We start from the raw sequence: 15,522 nt of genomic DNA, 5'->3' as shown, positions 1-15,522 counted from the left end.
GTTCCCAGATAAAGTAAACCATCTTAGGCAAACGCCGTGCCAAAGCGGCTTGCAGTAAAGAGTAATACAAGCAAGAAAACATTGTTCGGCTTGGCTTACTAGTGTATTGAAAAAAGGGCAGTCGAGAAAGCAGAAATTTGCTGTTGCGATGGCAGGAAGAGGAGAGGAAGAAACCTTTGCGACTGCACACACCTCTGCTACTAAGATTACACAGGTGCTGTTATCAATGGCTTCTATTCATCATCCATTGTCAGCTACCCAGGCTTTTTAGAATGCCTCTGCAGAACAGGGATCCTGCTTAGGGAGCAGGGAGCACGTCCGGGACCTTGTGGAACAAGGAGGCAGCCCCAGAAGAGGTGCTGCTCTGGTATGTGCAGTTCGCATAGCTCTTGTAAAGCATAATGAGATTTCCTTCATCCCTCTCTACTCTGCTTTCCCCCTAAGCTGCCCATGTGAAGGGGCCACCTTTGCTCTACGAAACCCCATTCGCCCCACCCAGCTCAACACAGCATTAGCATCAAAACGCTCTTCTTGGCACCGGGGCAGCGAGCGAGCCAAGCAGGGGTGCCCCAGCACTACTGCAGCTAACTCCGCTGAAGGGCAGGCGCAGAGCTAAGCAAAGCCTGAGCAAAGATCTGGATGGACGCTGCTTGCTTTCAGGGCCGTGAGAGGAAGAGCAGGGCTTAGCACCCCCATAGGGAAGACAAAGGAACACATTTCTTACTTAAAAAGAAAAACTTTATTTTGATACATTAAAAAATCTATACATTTCTTAGACTAAAATACAGTTTTGCATCAGTATTCTGGCACAATGTCAGTTTACACAGAAAATCTAAGATTAGATCAGCACTGTTAATTTCCTTTCTCTTCCTGCATTCACAGCCTGCAGTATAAAACATTTCAAGTTCTCAGACAACAATGAACAGTGTCACATTTACTTTTCCCATTCCCAAAGGAGGTGGCATTCCACTGGAAAAAGGAGCACTTGTTAGTTGATCTTGATTCAATGTAAATCACCAAACCAGTTCAGGGGTTTGACTGCCCTGTTAAGAAGTATGAGTGAGAGAGGATGAAAAATTTGTTTCCAGATGAAGCTTTGATGGACTGTGACAATGCAAGTACTGTCAAGCCTTTAAAATCTGTTCAGAAGATTTTCCTTTTTCCTTAGGGTGGTTGCTATAATCAGCAACACCATCCACCACATAGAAATAACTCCCTTCTATAGGTATAGGATTCCACCTTCTTTCTCGCTCTGAAGAGCTCCAGAGCAAAATAAAAGCAGGGCACAGGGGATGTTGCTGTGAGATGTCTGTGAATTGGAATGTGCATTTTCTTAACTACTGCAAAGATCCCGCGGAGTATTCTGTACCTGTGAAATCCTGCTCTCCATGGCTCCACCTAACCCCTGGCAGCTGCTTTCTGGCCTGCGTGAGAAACAAAACCACCTTTCTCTTTTCGCCTCCCTTGCTCCCCCAGGAGACTCTACCTCGCTGATGGCAGCACTGCTTTGCTGACAAGAGATTCTCCCTTTTTGGTTCAAGCAGGGAGGGACCCAACTGATAGGAACACTGGACCACACTCAGCATTTATTTGGGAGTTAAAAATCATGACTTTGGCAGGAACTCCAGTCAGTGCCCAACTTCTGATGGGTTTCAGGAGTAATCAGCTTCTTGATCTCACAAAACCTTTCTGACATATTCCCGAGCTGCCCCTATTTCGCTCCAGCCAGAGGGGGGCAGGCGGTGGTGCACTTGGGGAAGGGCAGCCGGCTACGCTGCCAGTGTCTTCCATCACGTCTAATTTAGAGAGGCCAGAGCTGTCTTTTAAATTACTGAAATTTAGGCTACTTCTGCTCAAGTCAGCTGGTACTTTTGCTCTGAATCCTTGCAACTTTGGTTCTAAGGGGAGTCCCGTGTTTCTACAGAAAAGTAGCGGGCGCTTGAAGCACCACTGCCAGTGTCTTCCATCACGTCTAATTTAGAGAGGCCAGAGCTGTCTTTTAAACTTACTGAAATTAGGCTACTTCTGCTCAAGTCAGCTGGTACTTTTGCTCTGAATCCTTGCAACTTTGGTTCTAAGGGGAGTCCCGTGTTTCTACAGAAAAGTAGCGGGCGCTTGAAGCACCACATTCTGCTCATCGTGTTCACACATCGCTTGACCACTTCAGTGGGCAGGGGAGTAGAATCTGATGGCATTTGCCATTTTTCTGCTACTCTGTTTTAACCGATCTCTGTCAAATGAATGCCAGGTAGTTTAGCCTCCAAATGGGTATTTTTAGATGGATTCATGCTACCTATCGTCCCTAGAAATATTTTCATAATCCTAGTATCTCTGAAGAGCTTTGGCTTGATTGCATCAGCTTGCAAACACTGCAAGACACATCACAGCTCCATCCCAGACCAGAAATTCTGCCTTTTATACATGACCCACATCACAAGAGACAAGTTTCCTCTCTTCCCTCATCTCTCTAAATATAAAAGAAAAAAAGTACCTTGAGAACAGTATTTGCTACGGAACACAAGAAATACAAATTTACTAGTCTCCATAATCTCTTGTTATGTGATGGAAATAACAGCAGACATGAAGTAGTTGAAAGAGCATTTTTAAATGAAATATTTAGAGTAAACCTCCATCATCCCAACAAACAAGCTGAGTGCAAGAAATGCTTCGAATAAGTCTGTTGGGTTTTGTTTTGGGAAACATGAGGGGTCTTTTCCACACAGATGAAATAGGATTTCTGCGGTGATACTGTGACACACAAACTGTTCAACAAACAATGGACTTGTGATGTTTAGACTTAGTAAACAGTATCTGCACAGGCAAAGCCATGATTTTAAAAACAGGGATGCTCTTAGGTATCTACTTTTAAATCTTAAAGAGTGTTTCTTATAATGACAGTGCCATGTTCAATACAGCATGTAATATGCACTCAGAACCCAATGATCACTGGATGGCGATGATGAGTATATGTCTGCTACATGCATTTTATTCTGACTCTATAACATACATTCATAGAATACATCATAACCACTCAGAGCAAACCACTAAAGTGCATACCCTGAGGGCACATTAAGTATATTGTCTCCAATACTGGCTGCTCAATTGCCAGAACACTGATACAGAAAGGGCTCATTTCTGCTTTATATCCCCATTTTGTGCTGAAAGAGTAAGAGCTAGCATCCCCTGCTCCCTCCATGAAAGGGAGCACTGTGGAGCAGGCTAATGGCCTGCTGCAGAAAAAGCCCTTTCGGAAAGAAGTAACCACCCTGAGAAGGTGCTGTACAGAAACGCAGGGAGCGAGTCTTGGATTAACGCTTGGGTAAGTGGACCTGTGTACTGGGTTAGGCTGGGATGGAGTTAATTTTCTTCACAGCAGCCCGTATGTGCTGTGGTTTAGATTTGCGACCAAAACAGTGTTGATAGCACAACACTGTTTTACCTGTTGCTGAGCAGTGCTTGCACAGGGTCAAGGCCTTCTCTGTTTCTCACTCTGCTGCCCCAGCAGAGTAGGCTGGGGCTGGGCTAGAGGGTGGGAGGGCACACAGCCAGGATGGCTGACCTGAACAGACTGAAGAAATATTCCATACCATACAACGTCATGCTTAGCAATAAAATTGGAAGGGGGGAGGGAGGAGGGTGAAGTTTTCCAAAGTAGCCATTGCTCGGAGACAAGCTGGGCATTGGCCTGCTGGTGGGAGGTGGTGAGTGATGGCTTTTGCATCACTTGGGTTTCTTTTTCTTTTTTTTTTTGCCTTTACTTAATGACCTGTCTTTACCTCGACACATGAGTTTTCTGGCTTTTGCCTTTCCAACGCTTTCTCCCATCCTACTGGGGGCATCAATGGAGTAGGGGCTTACCTGCCAGCCAGGGTCAACCCACCACAACCTGCAACTGGGTTTTCCACTTTTAAGTTCTCCCTTCTGGGACATGCTTTCTTAATGCAGAAAGTCCTTGGGTTACCATGCCAAGCTGAGGCCACATGTAAAACCCAATCCGGTTTTGGCAGCTGGGAGTGTGAACACGAGCTACTGGAAGGCTGAAGATGCAATTCTAAGCTGGCCATACCATATATTTACTCTAGCTGTGGAGCAGCACTGAAACTGTAGAAGTGATGGGCTGCACTCCTAACCACAGCAAGCACGGTGATGGAGTGGGATCATAGGAAAAAACCCCACCTCAGAACTTCAGCTCAGCACCTACTCCCCCTCCCATTCAGCCCAGCCCTGAATCATTGCCTCAGGAAGGTGAGAAGGGATGTGCTAAGATCGGTGGGACAAAGGGGAGCTGACGCTCTGCCACTTGGCACTCCTCTGCTCAAAGAGCAATAGAGAAATGAGAGCTAAAAGGGCAAAAATTTCTCTAGGGCCGGAAGAAGCAAAAAAAGAAGAGACACTGCTGCTCAGCTTCCAAACAGAACAGAGAGTAAAATGATGTGGAAAAAAATTAGGCAATTTGAAGTACGGCATGCTTTTTTTTTCATTTGAAATCTAGCTGATCAGAGGCTATGATGCCAACAATCTACAGAAACCAAATGCTGGGAACCAGTAATCACATTGGCTTGTTTGGTGAACCCCAGCTGTCCAGCCTGAATCTCCAGTCCTGGAGCACTGCTTGGTTCAGTGGACTTCCCAAGGAGGCAACTTCTCTGTCTCAGCTGTCTCACCTGTTCCTCCTGCAGTGTTATTCCCAGTGCAGCATCACTCTCTAGTTAGTCTAGACTTCTTCCCACAAAGCAGTCCATACACTGGCTTCAATAACCAGCTGGCCAAAAAAATATTTAATCCATCCCAACTGGCAGACCCCAGCACCTCTACTGCCAGCTAGGGATTTACAGGTCAAGCGTTCTCCTACTCCGCTATCCCCACTAGGGAAGGAAAGCAAGAGTCTAAATCTGTCCTGAAAAGTTGTCTCTTCAGACATCAGTCTTCTGCTTATCTCCTTGCACAAGACAGAGCTGGAAGAGGGCAGCTTGTAGTTTGGTTGCAAATGAACTTCAAAGAACATTCAGAATGGCCACCTGGAAAGCCTGCTTGTGGATGGAATGCCTCTTTGGCACGACTGAAAAGCTCTGCATGCTGGATATACACTCAAGAATGGTGCACACAATTTTATTAAGAACTTTATAATGATATAGATTTGTCACTTAAACATTACAACTACCCATAGAAAAGTGTCGCCTGTATCTTTTAAACACCATGTAAATAAAGCAAATTTCTTTTTAAAACAGGATAAACTGCTATAAAAATGGTGCACAGTCAAGTCATACAAAAATACAAAATTTGTTTCCAACTGCAGTTGTAGTTGCAATTGCAGAGAAAAGCCCCCACCCAGGACTTCCAGTGAGCAAAAAACACAAATTTGCGGAACTGGTCATGGCAGAAATTTGTTGTTAAAATGTGCAGAATCCAAGGCTTCAATCAAAGCACCTCCAATAAGTTCCACACAAGATGGTAATTAATTTTTCTGGAAGCAACTGTGTACATGATAACCCTACTGATCTACACAAATACCGGTGTTCAGTGCCACTGCTGCCTTAGCCACTGGTACAGCATGAACGCCTCCTCTCCACAAATTTAAGGCTGCTCCAGTGCTGCTTCTAGATAGTCTGACCTCTACACTTGCACTGAGAGGCCTCACCAGTGCTCCAGCTTGAATCCCTAGGTTGAAGCTCTAGTCCAGTTAGCACTTACACAGATGTGTAACTTACAACTTCCACGCTTAGAGAGCCCTCCTGATGTTGGCGGAGCTACCAATATGGTTCACTTAAATGAGTGTCTAAGTGCTTGCAGGATTGGATAATTCTGTCTCCCTGCCTCCCCAGCAGATATAATTTCTAAATGTATTTTTATTTTCATACCTTTCATATAGTTTTGCTTCTGTGACAGGAAAAGAATAAATCCTTTTAATTGGCTTACTGAAAGAAAACTAAACAAATTTAAGTTATCAAATGACTTCTAGAAGCAAAAGTGAAATATTTCACTATCGCCAAAAGGTAAGAGCACTGGTCAGCTACATGATACTACTTTTTTTTTTTTTTTTTTTTTTTTTTTTTAAGCTTTTGACAGCAATTTAAAAGCCTGATCCTCTGAAAGGAAGCACAGATCACTTATTAAACCTTGATAACACGAGTTGCGCATGTCTCTACGTAGACATACCTCTCCACTTCATCGCAAAGCTTCTGTAGAAGGGCTTTTCTCTTTTGAAAGATTTTCTTGAATGGAGTGATCAAACCATTGAGGCATTATTTATTTGTACAGAGCTTATACTTAGTGCAATAAGTTTAAAAATTCTGCTCTGAAATATTAACTTTACTTTAACAAAAATAGTTTTCATAAAAAAATTGTAACAAAAGGAGTATATAGCATAGACAGATCATGAATTCTTAGCAAATACACTTTTAAGCATTTACCATTACAATATGCTGAAGAATTGAATATTAGCATTCATATCTGGTGAACTTCCAGACTGAAAAGAAATGCAAATATCTAATAATAATAATAAAAAAGCACATTCTCTTATCGTTATTTGATAACTTTAGATAACTATCCTGGCAGTTACACTTCCAAAGAAATGTTTCTCTGCCCTTTCCTGTTTTAGCCACCCACTACAGTACATACAAATATGGATGAAACAAACAGGCATGGTCCCTTCACCTCCCAAAGCTCTCCGGCATTAAATGAAATGAAGCATACAGTACTTTTCTGTACAGTAGTACAGTTCATTTCTCTTCCCATCCTCAGCATCGTTACACCTAGTCGCGAATTAATCATGAGTATGGCTAAGACTGAGCTTTAACAATCTGTTACTTCACTTGCTCATCTGGGGAATCCATACCCTTCAAAGGAGCACTGCTGAAGTGTGAAGGAGGCTACTGAACTCAAGGGGAGGATAGAGGGCAACAGGTAAGAGGGGTAAGCAGGGTAAAACAGGAAGTTAATTGCATATAAAAATTATCTGTCCCCATTTTCTAGTTTCTGTTTAATAGGAGATGCAAGGGCTCCCACACACCTGAATACCTGAGGAGTTGGTTATTGTGATATCTGATACTGATAAACAAAACTGTGCCCCAGCAGGGCTGTAAAGTAAAATGACTGCTTACAAACCCGAACTGAATGAACTCTCACTGAAACCACCTTTTGAAAAACTAAATTTGAGACTTTTCTTGATTTGAAGGTTTTCCTTACATGTAACTGTCCTGAATGTAATGCAAATTTAAACAAACTAAACAAGTAAAACACTCAGCAGATTAGCAGTGTCATGGGAAATCTGTCTAAACCCAGTCATCATTTCAGATTATCTTTACAATGATACCTCCTCCAGACTGTAAAATATCAAGCAGTTAAGAATCAACTTTTCCATGACCACAATGAATAATTTAAAAAAATGGAACAATGATAAAGCTGCTTGTAAAAGCCACCCGTATGAAAAGAGTACATGTTTCACAAAAATAATTGTTAAAAAAAGTATTAAATCCCTGTTCCTTTTCTCTGATTTTGGCTCTTTATTTATATATATATATATATATGTATGTATATATGTATATATATACTGTTTTGGAATGTCAATGGGCTCCAATATGGCTGGCTAGTTTCAAGATGAACTTGCTCCAGAGGCCTAGAAAACAAAGTCATACAGCACAGTCTTAGACAAATGCCAAAAGACAAGGAGAAACTGAATCAAAGGGGTCACTGGAAACCATAAAGAAAGAAGTGTGAAAAGGTTTTGTTTGTTTTTTTTCCCTTGTGCCTTGATACAAGAACAGAAGGTCCTAAATGTTTCCTCATCTCCGCTATTAATACCTATTTAAAATACAACTGCACTCAGGGAATTTAACTTTTAGAACTAATTGCCATGTCTAAGAAATAACTGCATTTCTAAGAGACTGAAACAGAACAGTAAAGACTGTTGTTTTTAAAACAAGAAGGGAAAAAGAAGAAAGAGTAATTTTCAAACACCCAGTTTGGGGACTATAGGCGCTACTAGTACAAAGTAGGCTTATAAATGATCCTATTCCACATGTAACTGAGGCCTTTATCAGTGCTTTGGGGAAAGGTATCAGAAACGTCATGGAGGTAACTGCTGTGTCCCATCCTTGCCAGGAAGTGAGATCCTAGTATTTCAGAACCTATTCAACTGGAGTTGAACATCCCAAAATGAAAGACCACTTGAGAAAACAAGGCCCAGTCATCCCAAACAAGACTATTGCATGAGCAGCAGAACTGGGAGTAATTCAGCAGGTGACACTCGGGCTGAGCCCCAAGTGCTCAGCATCTTCTCTAGCAGTCCTAGGAGGACCTTCAGCCAGTGCCAGGCTCAAGTGCCTTGAGTCAAGTTCCTAAAAGTACAAGACCACCCTTGACTTGCAAGTACATGGTTTGCTCTTTTACAAGGTGGGGGGGATGAATAAACGTTTTAACATCCAAGCTTTAGGCAGTCAAGTACAAAAGTCTGAGCAGCACTCTGTGCTACCACTGACAAGTGGAAAACCTCTTAAGATAAACCAGTTGTTTGAATTAGAGGTTAACATAACATGTTTTTGGAGTGAAATTTTTTGTGCGTGTGACTAGAGCGTTTGCAAACCCAATTCTCAGTCATTTCAATGGCAGCTTTACATTTACAGTGTTTAGACCACTCTGAAAATCCCAGCATTAGTGTCTGTCTGAACAGCTAGAATTACTCCCAGAAGAAAACAGTAAATGAGCATAGAATTAGTTTTTTGGATGTATAAACACAGCAGCATTTAGGCATAAGCAAATTTAGAAACTGATACGCTATAATGAAATAGCAAAACACGCAAAGCTACACATCTATCCCTTCTACAGCAGGAACCCATTCCAGCTAGGTCAAAAAGTGCTCATGCAACATGGCTTCACATACATAATTTAAAAAAAAAATTCTACTGTTAGCATACACTTATTTAGGTTCCATTAGGTTAAAAAGTTGTCCCATGGTAAGGAACTGCATCAGGCCCCAAATACTCTGAGAAAGTAATGATGGAAAAATATTTTATTTTACAAAGTCATATTGCATGATGACAAGTCATACCTTGCCCAGCCTGGGTCTCCATCATACGCTCTCAGTTCTCCACCTTCCAAACTCATCCTCCTATCTGTTATCTGTACCATGTACAGCTGTTCCTTATTCCAGGCTACTCAGACATGCAATGCCTTCCTAACAGGCACACCATAAGTAAAACAGGCTGCAGAAGCATAAATGATGCATTGTTCACTGTCTGTGTATCTGACAGTGTGAGATGGAAAGAGCACACAAGAGACAAGCAACGTAAGTAGTTGGCAATAAAAACAAACAACTGGGAGAAATGTCATTTGAGCAGGTTGAAAGGAATCACTGTATCCAATTCCTTGGCACTGTATGAAATAATTTGGTGAGAGCTTTAAATGCCTGGTCCTACTTTGCAACAATGGATGCGCTCAGTAGTGTTCTTCAGGCTTTTATGGTGAACATGAGATGAACAAAAATCATTCAGTTCAGGACTGAAAAGAGGATTAAAGCCAGAATAGCCCAATGAATTCCAGAGTCACCTTATTTTGAGAGTACTCAGCAGTTGGGGCTCTCTGTGTATACCACATAGCATGCATACTAATCCTAATGAAATGATACTGCATTTGTTTCATATGACACAGTTCCTTTCATCTTACTTTTACAGGAGATGGTCTCAGCTGTGACAAAAACTCTGCCATCCAGGTGATAGGCAAGCTCACAAACAGAAAAAGCAGAACATCTTGAGTGATACAGAGAACAAAAACTTCTCCTGAAGAAGTGCAGTCAGTAAAGACAAAGAGGGAGAAGAAGTAAAAGTGAAACTCTTGGAGGATCGCCACCTCCTCATCTGCACCTACCATTGGTTTTAGCTCTCTGCCCTCAGCTCCACCTCCCCGGCCTGCTTCTTTCATAGACTTCCTACTGTTCTCCACAAACTCCTGAAAAATAGTAATAAAGTGAAAAGTGCTTTCTTAGAGCAGATTCCAAACATCAAATCTCAATACAGAACTTCAAGATGTAACTGCCCAAAATGTCAACACAACTTGCTCTTCCCTCTCCTCTTGCTCAGACTTACCCATAAAAGTACCAGAAGAGCCTGCCAAATAGCCACAAGGGTCTTCCTCATTTAATTCTAGAAGCCAGACAGGTATTTGCCTTACATGCTGTTAGAACTTTCACATTTACCACACAATGCTCTCCTTCATGAGGAAGGAAGCTATGAGGGTCGTTGCCAAAAAACCCCCAGACATCCTAGTTATTACATCCTTTTCCGTAAACTGTGTGTGACGTTAGAACTCCATTACACAGAGGCACTTGGAGATAACTACTTCCAAGGTCTTTTTGATTTCCCTAACTTCCCTCAATTCACACTCTTCAGTTTTTCACCGGATCAGAATCACCTACTCGCGAAGATTAGCAAAGGTGCTAATTCCATTTTATCTAATTTTTGTTCTTAAAGGCAAGCATTCTGTAGAAAATTTCAGTAAACTTTAGCTGCTAGTGTTTTCTGATATTGACTGTTCACTAAGGAAACCCACAATGCTTTTATGATTCATCTGCGCTGTCTTCTGGGACAGCATGCTGCATTTTACTCTTATTCTGTGCTAAAAAGTAACTCATCAGCTACCATTTTATTTATTATACACTCTAAATTCTGTAGTGTTTTACCAAAACTTTAGTGTTAAATCCTTGACATGTTTTTCCAACAAATAATCAGAAAAGAAATTTATGGTAATCAGTCATGCGTCTTCCTCTAGCCCACACATGTGGGTACGTTTTACAGGGACATATATGATGGTTGCCACTTAAAAACATTATCAAGGGAATTACCTACTCAACAACAAACTGAATGGGTTGAGGAACAGAGTTTTTACATCTTGGTCTCTAGCTAGAGTGAACAGGGAATAAGATGGGACAAACAAATAAGAACCGACTTGTGCAAAGGGCCTTGATGTGGCATCTAGGCTCCAGGACAGAACATACTATCTGTTGATTCTGTGTGTGACAGATTGAGAAGCAAATTCAGGTTCCTGTCTCTCTGAAAAAAGAAAAACTCCACTGTGGTCATTATCTGTGTGGGGGGTAGAATACTCTGGTATTTTTCTCTTCCATGTCCCAAGAGAGGTCCTTCTTAGGAAAAGTACAAAATGCAAGCCTCTACCCTTTGTTTTGCTTCTTTCCATTCTGCAGCGTATCATTTACAAGAAATGATACCCAAAGGCATGATCCTGCAAGACAGCTGCTCATCTCACAACCAGCATATAGAAGCCAATACCAGTGATGTCAAGGGAGGGAAGCATCATTACTTAGCTGATGCTCATCAGACCACACTGTCTGCTGAACAAGACAGCAACGTAACCCAGGTAAAAAAAAAAAATACAGTATTAGACTCAGCTAATGAGTTCACTCCACTCTCAAAATACCCATCTTATGAAGCCACATCCTTAGCCTTAGAGAGTAAGGGGAAACTTACCATGAGAACTTTATCCATGTAGAATTCCCTCCCAGAGCTCCCATCATTGTATTTTGTATCGATGGCAAAACATAAGAAAAGGACATCAACAACCATTTCATAAATGGAAAGGAAGCAGTGAGCAACCAGGAATGCAAAGAGGCAGACAATGATGAGTGGCAGCACCCAGATGGTGTAATCTCGTTGGTAATTCAGCAACATAATCCCAGCCAAACCTGTACTGCAGACAATCAGGACCTGAGGAAGAAAACAGAAGACAAGTCCAATAGCAGAAGCCTTTTGAATTCTTTTTGTTGTTGTTGGTTTTGGTTTGGTGGTGGTTTTTTTTTTTTTTTACCCTATGTGCTTCGTGCTCTGCCAGGGCTAGAACTAACCGTTACAGATGCTGGTGGTGATTACATCTTTACCTCCTGGATTCCCCACACCTCCGAGTGTAAATGACATGGGGAGAGGGAGGGTGGAAGGCAGGTCTTGGGGAATGGTATGTTTTTCATTTTGCTGACAGAAAAAACTTCCAAGCTTGTCTTATCTCTGTCTCATCTCCACACAGGGGCAGGAGATCAGAATCCATGTCAGGCACTTCATGTAACAGTCTCCACTACACTATGTGTGAGGCCCTAACAGGTATTTCACAGGTAGTTCAGTCTTCGGGAATAACAAAAAACCTAAACCAGTTGTTCCGGCCACTCAACATATTTAAGATTTCTGAATCTACTATTATGAACTGCAGCTGAACACAAAATTGTAAAATAGGTCAGCTTTACTGTATTATGAAAATACTGGGCTGCACTGATAGAGGAGACAGGCTGGCAGCCTAGCACTGTTTTAGCTGATGCAATTTTTTCTATGCTACACTGTTCATTTTAACATTTCTGTCACCTGTGCATTTCTCTAATGATTTGAAAGACATCTTTTCAGGGAGATGTTTCCTAACACCTTTCAGACACCTCCATAAAACCTCATTGTCTAATTTTATGGTCTCCCAAGCACCTATATCTTCATTATGTGTTTATTTCTTCTCACATCTTATTGACTTAATTACTGGATTAAAAATTCAGCCTACTGTACTCCGACTTAATAGAAGTAGAAGAATGTAATAAGGAAGACAGTTCAGTCCAAGCTGGCAGTTCCTCATAGCAGGCTTCTATACAACCTTCCAGTCCAATTTTGTCATAAATGGTGGTCAATAACGTGCCAATTTTCAACGTAAACCTGGAGAACCCTTACTAAACAGTTTAGGGGAAATGCTTCCTTTCCTTACAATTTTAGGTTTTAATCACAAAACCAATCAAAACCTCAGAACTTGTAATAATCACTTTTCTCTTGACTCCGTAAAAATAAATTCACGCAAAAGGTGTCATCATCTTCAGCTATTCCCTTCTGACCACTTTTATCTGTTTATCTTCCCTATCCTGGACAGTCCCTTCCTGATATGATGCAGCTAGATGTGATAAAGTGCACGCTAAGAAACAGAGGTTTGATAGCATTTTGTATCTGGGGTGCAAGGCATTGGTAAGGAAAGACTGCTACTATGTAGGTCAGTAACAACTGTATACAGCAGACGTACCTTTCCTAGAAACAGCATAAAATCCCCAACTGTGTTTATGGCAGCCACTCGCAAAGCGTTTTCCACTAGAATAATAAAGGCATCCTTTGCTGAGGTGCAGAAGTTGGTGCTGTTGATAGCTGTGGCTGTATATGCGTTCTGGGAAAAGCAGATTGAAGATTTACTCATGGAATGATTAGATATTTCAGATGGCGGGGGGAGGGGGGAAGAAGAGGGAGAAGATACGGTTTCTGAATAAGTCACATAAGTCATATGATGTTAATGAACAAAGATTCCCTTGAGAGCTGTTGAATCAAGCAGTGTGTACCAGCTGATAGAAGACTATATGAGGTAGAGAATTACTATTCTTCTCCTCCCTTGCTCATCATTTATGCACTAACAAGTTTATTCCAAAAAACTAATTAAACAGAATTTGCAATTTCTCTGCAGGAGGAGGTGAGCAGTGGCATAACTACAGCAATTAAATAGTTGGAAAAAACACTCTGGAAACATAAGAGTTTGAGAATCATACAAGTCCACCAAGATAATTTCTAGATGCTTCACTAGACTGCATTCAAAGTTAGCCAGGTCAATTTTCAAGGATTATACTGGTGTTTTTTTAAATGCCTTCTTCAGCTTTTATTTCTGTATTCCAACAAACAAAAAAATGAACAACAGCAAAAGGTATATTAGAGAGATATTTAGGGAGGTACTTAGCAGAGGTGGAACAACAAGCCAAAAAAATCTCTTTTACAAAGGAGTCTGACCAGGCAGTGTTGCAACTTGTAACTCTTTTTCCACTTTGTAGATGATGATGAAAATTTGATGTTATATACAGTTTTTCAATTGTGTGAACCTTAAATATTAGACCTAGAAAAGCTTGCACACTCTTTTCACAACAAACATATTTTGAAACTCAGATGTTTGACAGAGTGGACATAAGGAGGAACATCTCCAACCACTAAACTAAACGAATTGTTATAAAGTTGAGATACCACATTCACAAAGATGACTACCAGCTATTTTTCACCTCTACAAGGTAAACAAAGACTAATGCAGTGATTTGCAGTGTAATTTCAGTAATGGAGATGAGACTGAAGTACGTTCATTGAAGTTCAGTTCCAAAGTATGATACCTTATCTGTCAGCCTCTGACTGCATTCTGGGAATCACATATATTATCAGCCCTTATATAAAACTTGAACACTGAAAATCTTACCTGATTTAAGTAGGTCAGGCACTTTTCTAGACACCAAAGGCAGCAGATGCAGGCTTTGAGCATGCAGCGAGCACAAGCATTCTCCTAGGAAAGCACAGAATGTAGGAAAACAAAGATAAAGAATAAACCCAACAAATCTTAATAAAACAGTATTACTTTGTGTTTCAATAACTGCTACTCAGTTATTACTTAAGCAGTCCATCTCAGTCCCACAGTCCTTTAAAGACCAAAAATTCCAAAACAAGATTTCCAGCCCTGGCACAGATAAAATTAAATTAGCTGTAAACACATCAGGCATTGAGTTTCAGTAAGAAAATGGAATCTACTTCTCGTACTTTTCCTTTGAGTTGTGTATGAATATACATAAGAATCATTCGTGGTATCTTCACCAGAGTGATAATGAAAGACCCCTTTGCCACCGTTCCTAGGTGGTAACAAACAAGGCGATTAACAGATGCCAGAATAGGAGTAAATGGCAGATTCCTTTTCTCCCTGTTGAAAAGAGAAAAAGAATGAAGTAGAACAATCAATGTGTATTTAGTATCATCTAGAATTGCTACAAATTGTCAATAAACTAATGTGCGTAAGGAATGTATTATCCTCATACTAGCTTTCAGTGTATATTGTTCACACTGACAGTCTGAGCAAGTCACAGTTTTGGCTCTAATGCAGTAATAGGAATAGGATAAGGCATCAGTCTGTCTTAGTCCTACTAGCTGTTGGATGCATTGCCACTATCGCCAACTAGCAGCTTCCATGAAGTTAATTTTCACGAGTTTCATTAAGAAGTATAAAAAAATAGAGTCTTCATTCCATGAAACATACATCTGCGTAACTTAATACTGAGAATTTCATGATTAAAATAGGTTTACCCTGTATTTCCTTCCAAATAACTTTTAGGGCTCAGGTTGGGGGAAGCCACATTCTATTCCTTTTTGGGCACAATCACATAAAAGGCAACCCAAACACTTGCTCCTTTTGGGGTAAATGTAACTGAGGGCAGAGTCTGTAACGCAGAATACCTTGAGGTCTCTTATTGCCCGACTTGAAAGGAATCCATCCGGCTAAGGCGAACGAACAGTAAACATACATAAAACATTTCTTCACAGATAACTTCACCTCATTTGCTGTGGAAAGCTGCTAATATACAAAATAATGGGGAAGTCCAAATCATAGAATCGTCTAGGTTGGAAAAGACCTTTAAGATCATCAAGTCCAACCGTTAACCTAACCCTGCCATCCCACCACTAAACCATGTCCCTAAGCACCTCATCTACCTGT

The 15,522-nt window shown here is 41.1% G+C and overlaps 1 protein-coding gene across 1 annotated transcript in view; it reads right to left on the bottom strand.

The window, feature by feature from the left end:
* Positions 1 to 3,465: 3,465 nt before the first annotated feature.
* Positions 3,466 to 15,522, bottom strand: part of SLC44A1 (solute carrier family 44 member 1) — a 159,987-nt gene continuing 147,930 nt past the window's right edge. Inside the window, exons 11-16 of the mRNA XM_009635603.2 lie at positions 14,577 to 14,733; positions 14,242 to 14,325; positions 13,045 to 13,182; positions 11,478 to 11,714; positions 9,862 to 9,942; positions 3,466 to 7,615 (exon numbers count right to left, since the gene is read on the bottom strand). Of these exons, the coding sequence (XP_009633898.1) occupies positions 7,592 to 7,615; positions 9,862 to 9,942; positions 11,478 to 11,714; positions 13,045 to 13,182; positions 14,242 to 14,325; positions 14,577 to 14,733 (721 nt within the window). The 3' untranslated portion in view covers positions 3,466 to 7,591. The remainder of the gene's footprint in view (positions 7,616 to 9,861; positions 9,943 to 11,477; positions 11,715 to 13,044; positions 13,183 to 14,241; positions 14,326 to 14,576; positions 14,734 to 15,522) is intronic.

This window comes from Egretta garzetta, unplaced genomic scaffold (genome assembly GCF_000687185.1).
Source record: "Egretta garzetta isolate BGI_Z169 unplaced genomic scaffold, ASM68718v1 scaffold693, whole genome shotgun sequence".
NCBI classification, from domain to species: Eukaryota; Metazoa; Chordata; class Aves; order Pelecaniformes; family Ardeidae; genus Egretta; species Egretta garzetta.
This window is presented reverse-complemented; position numbering and strand designations above follow the sequence as displayed.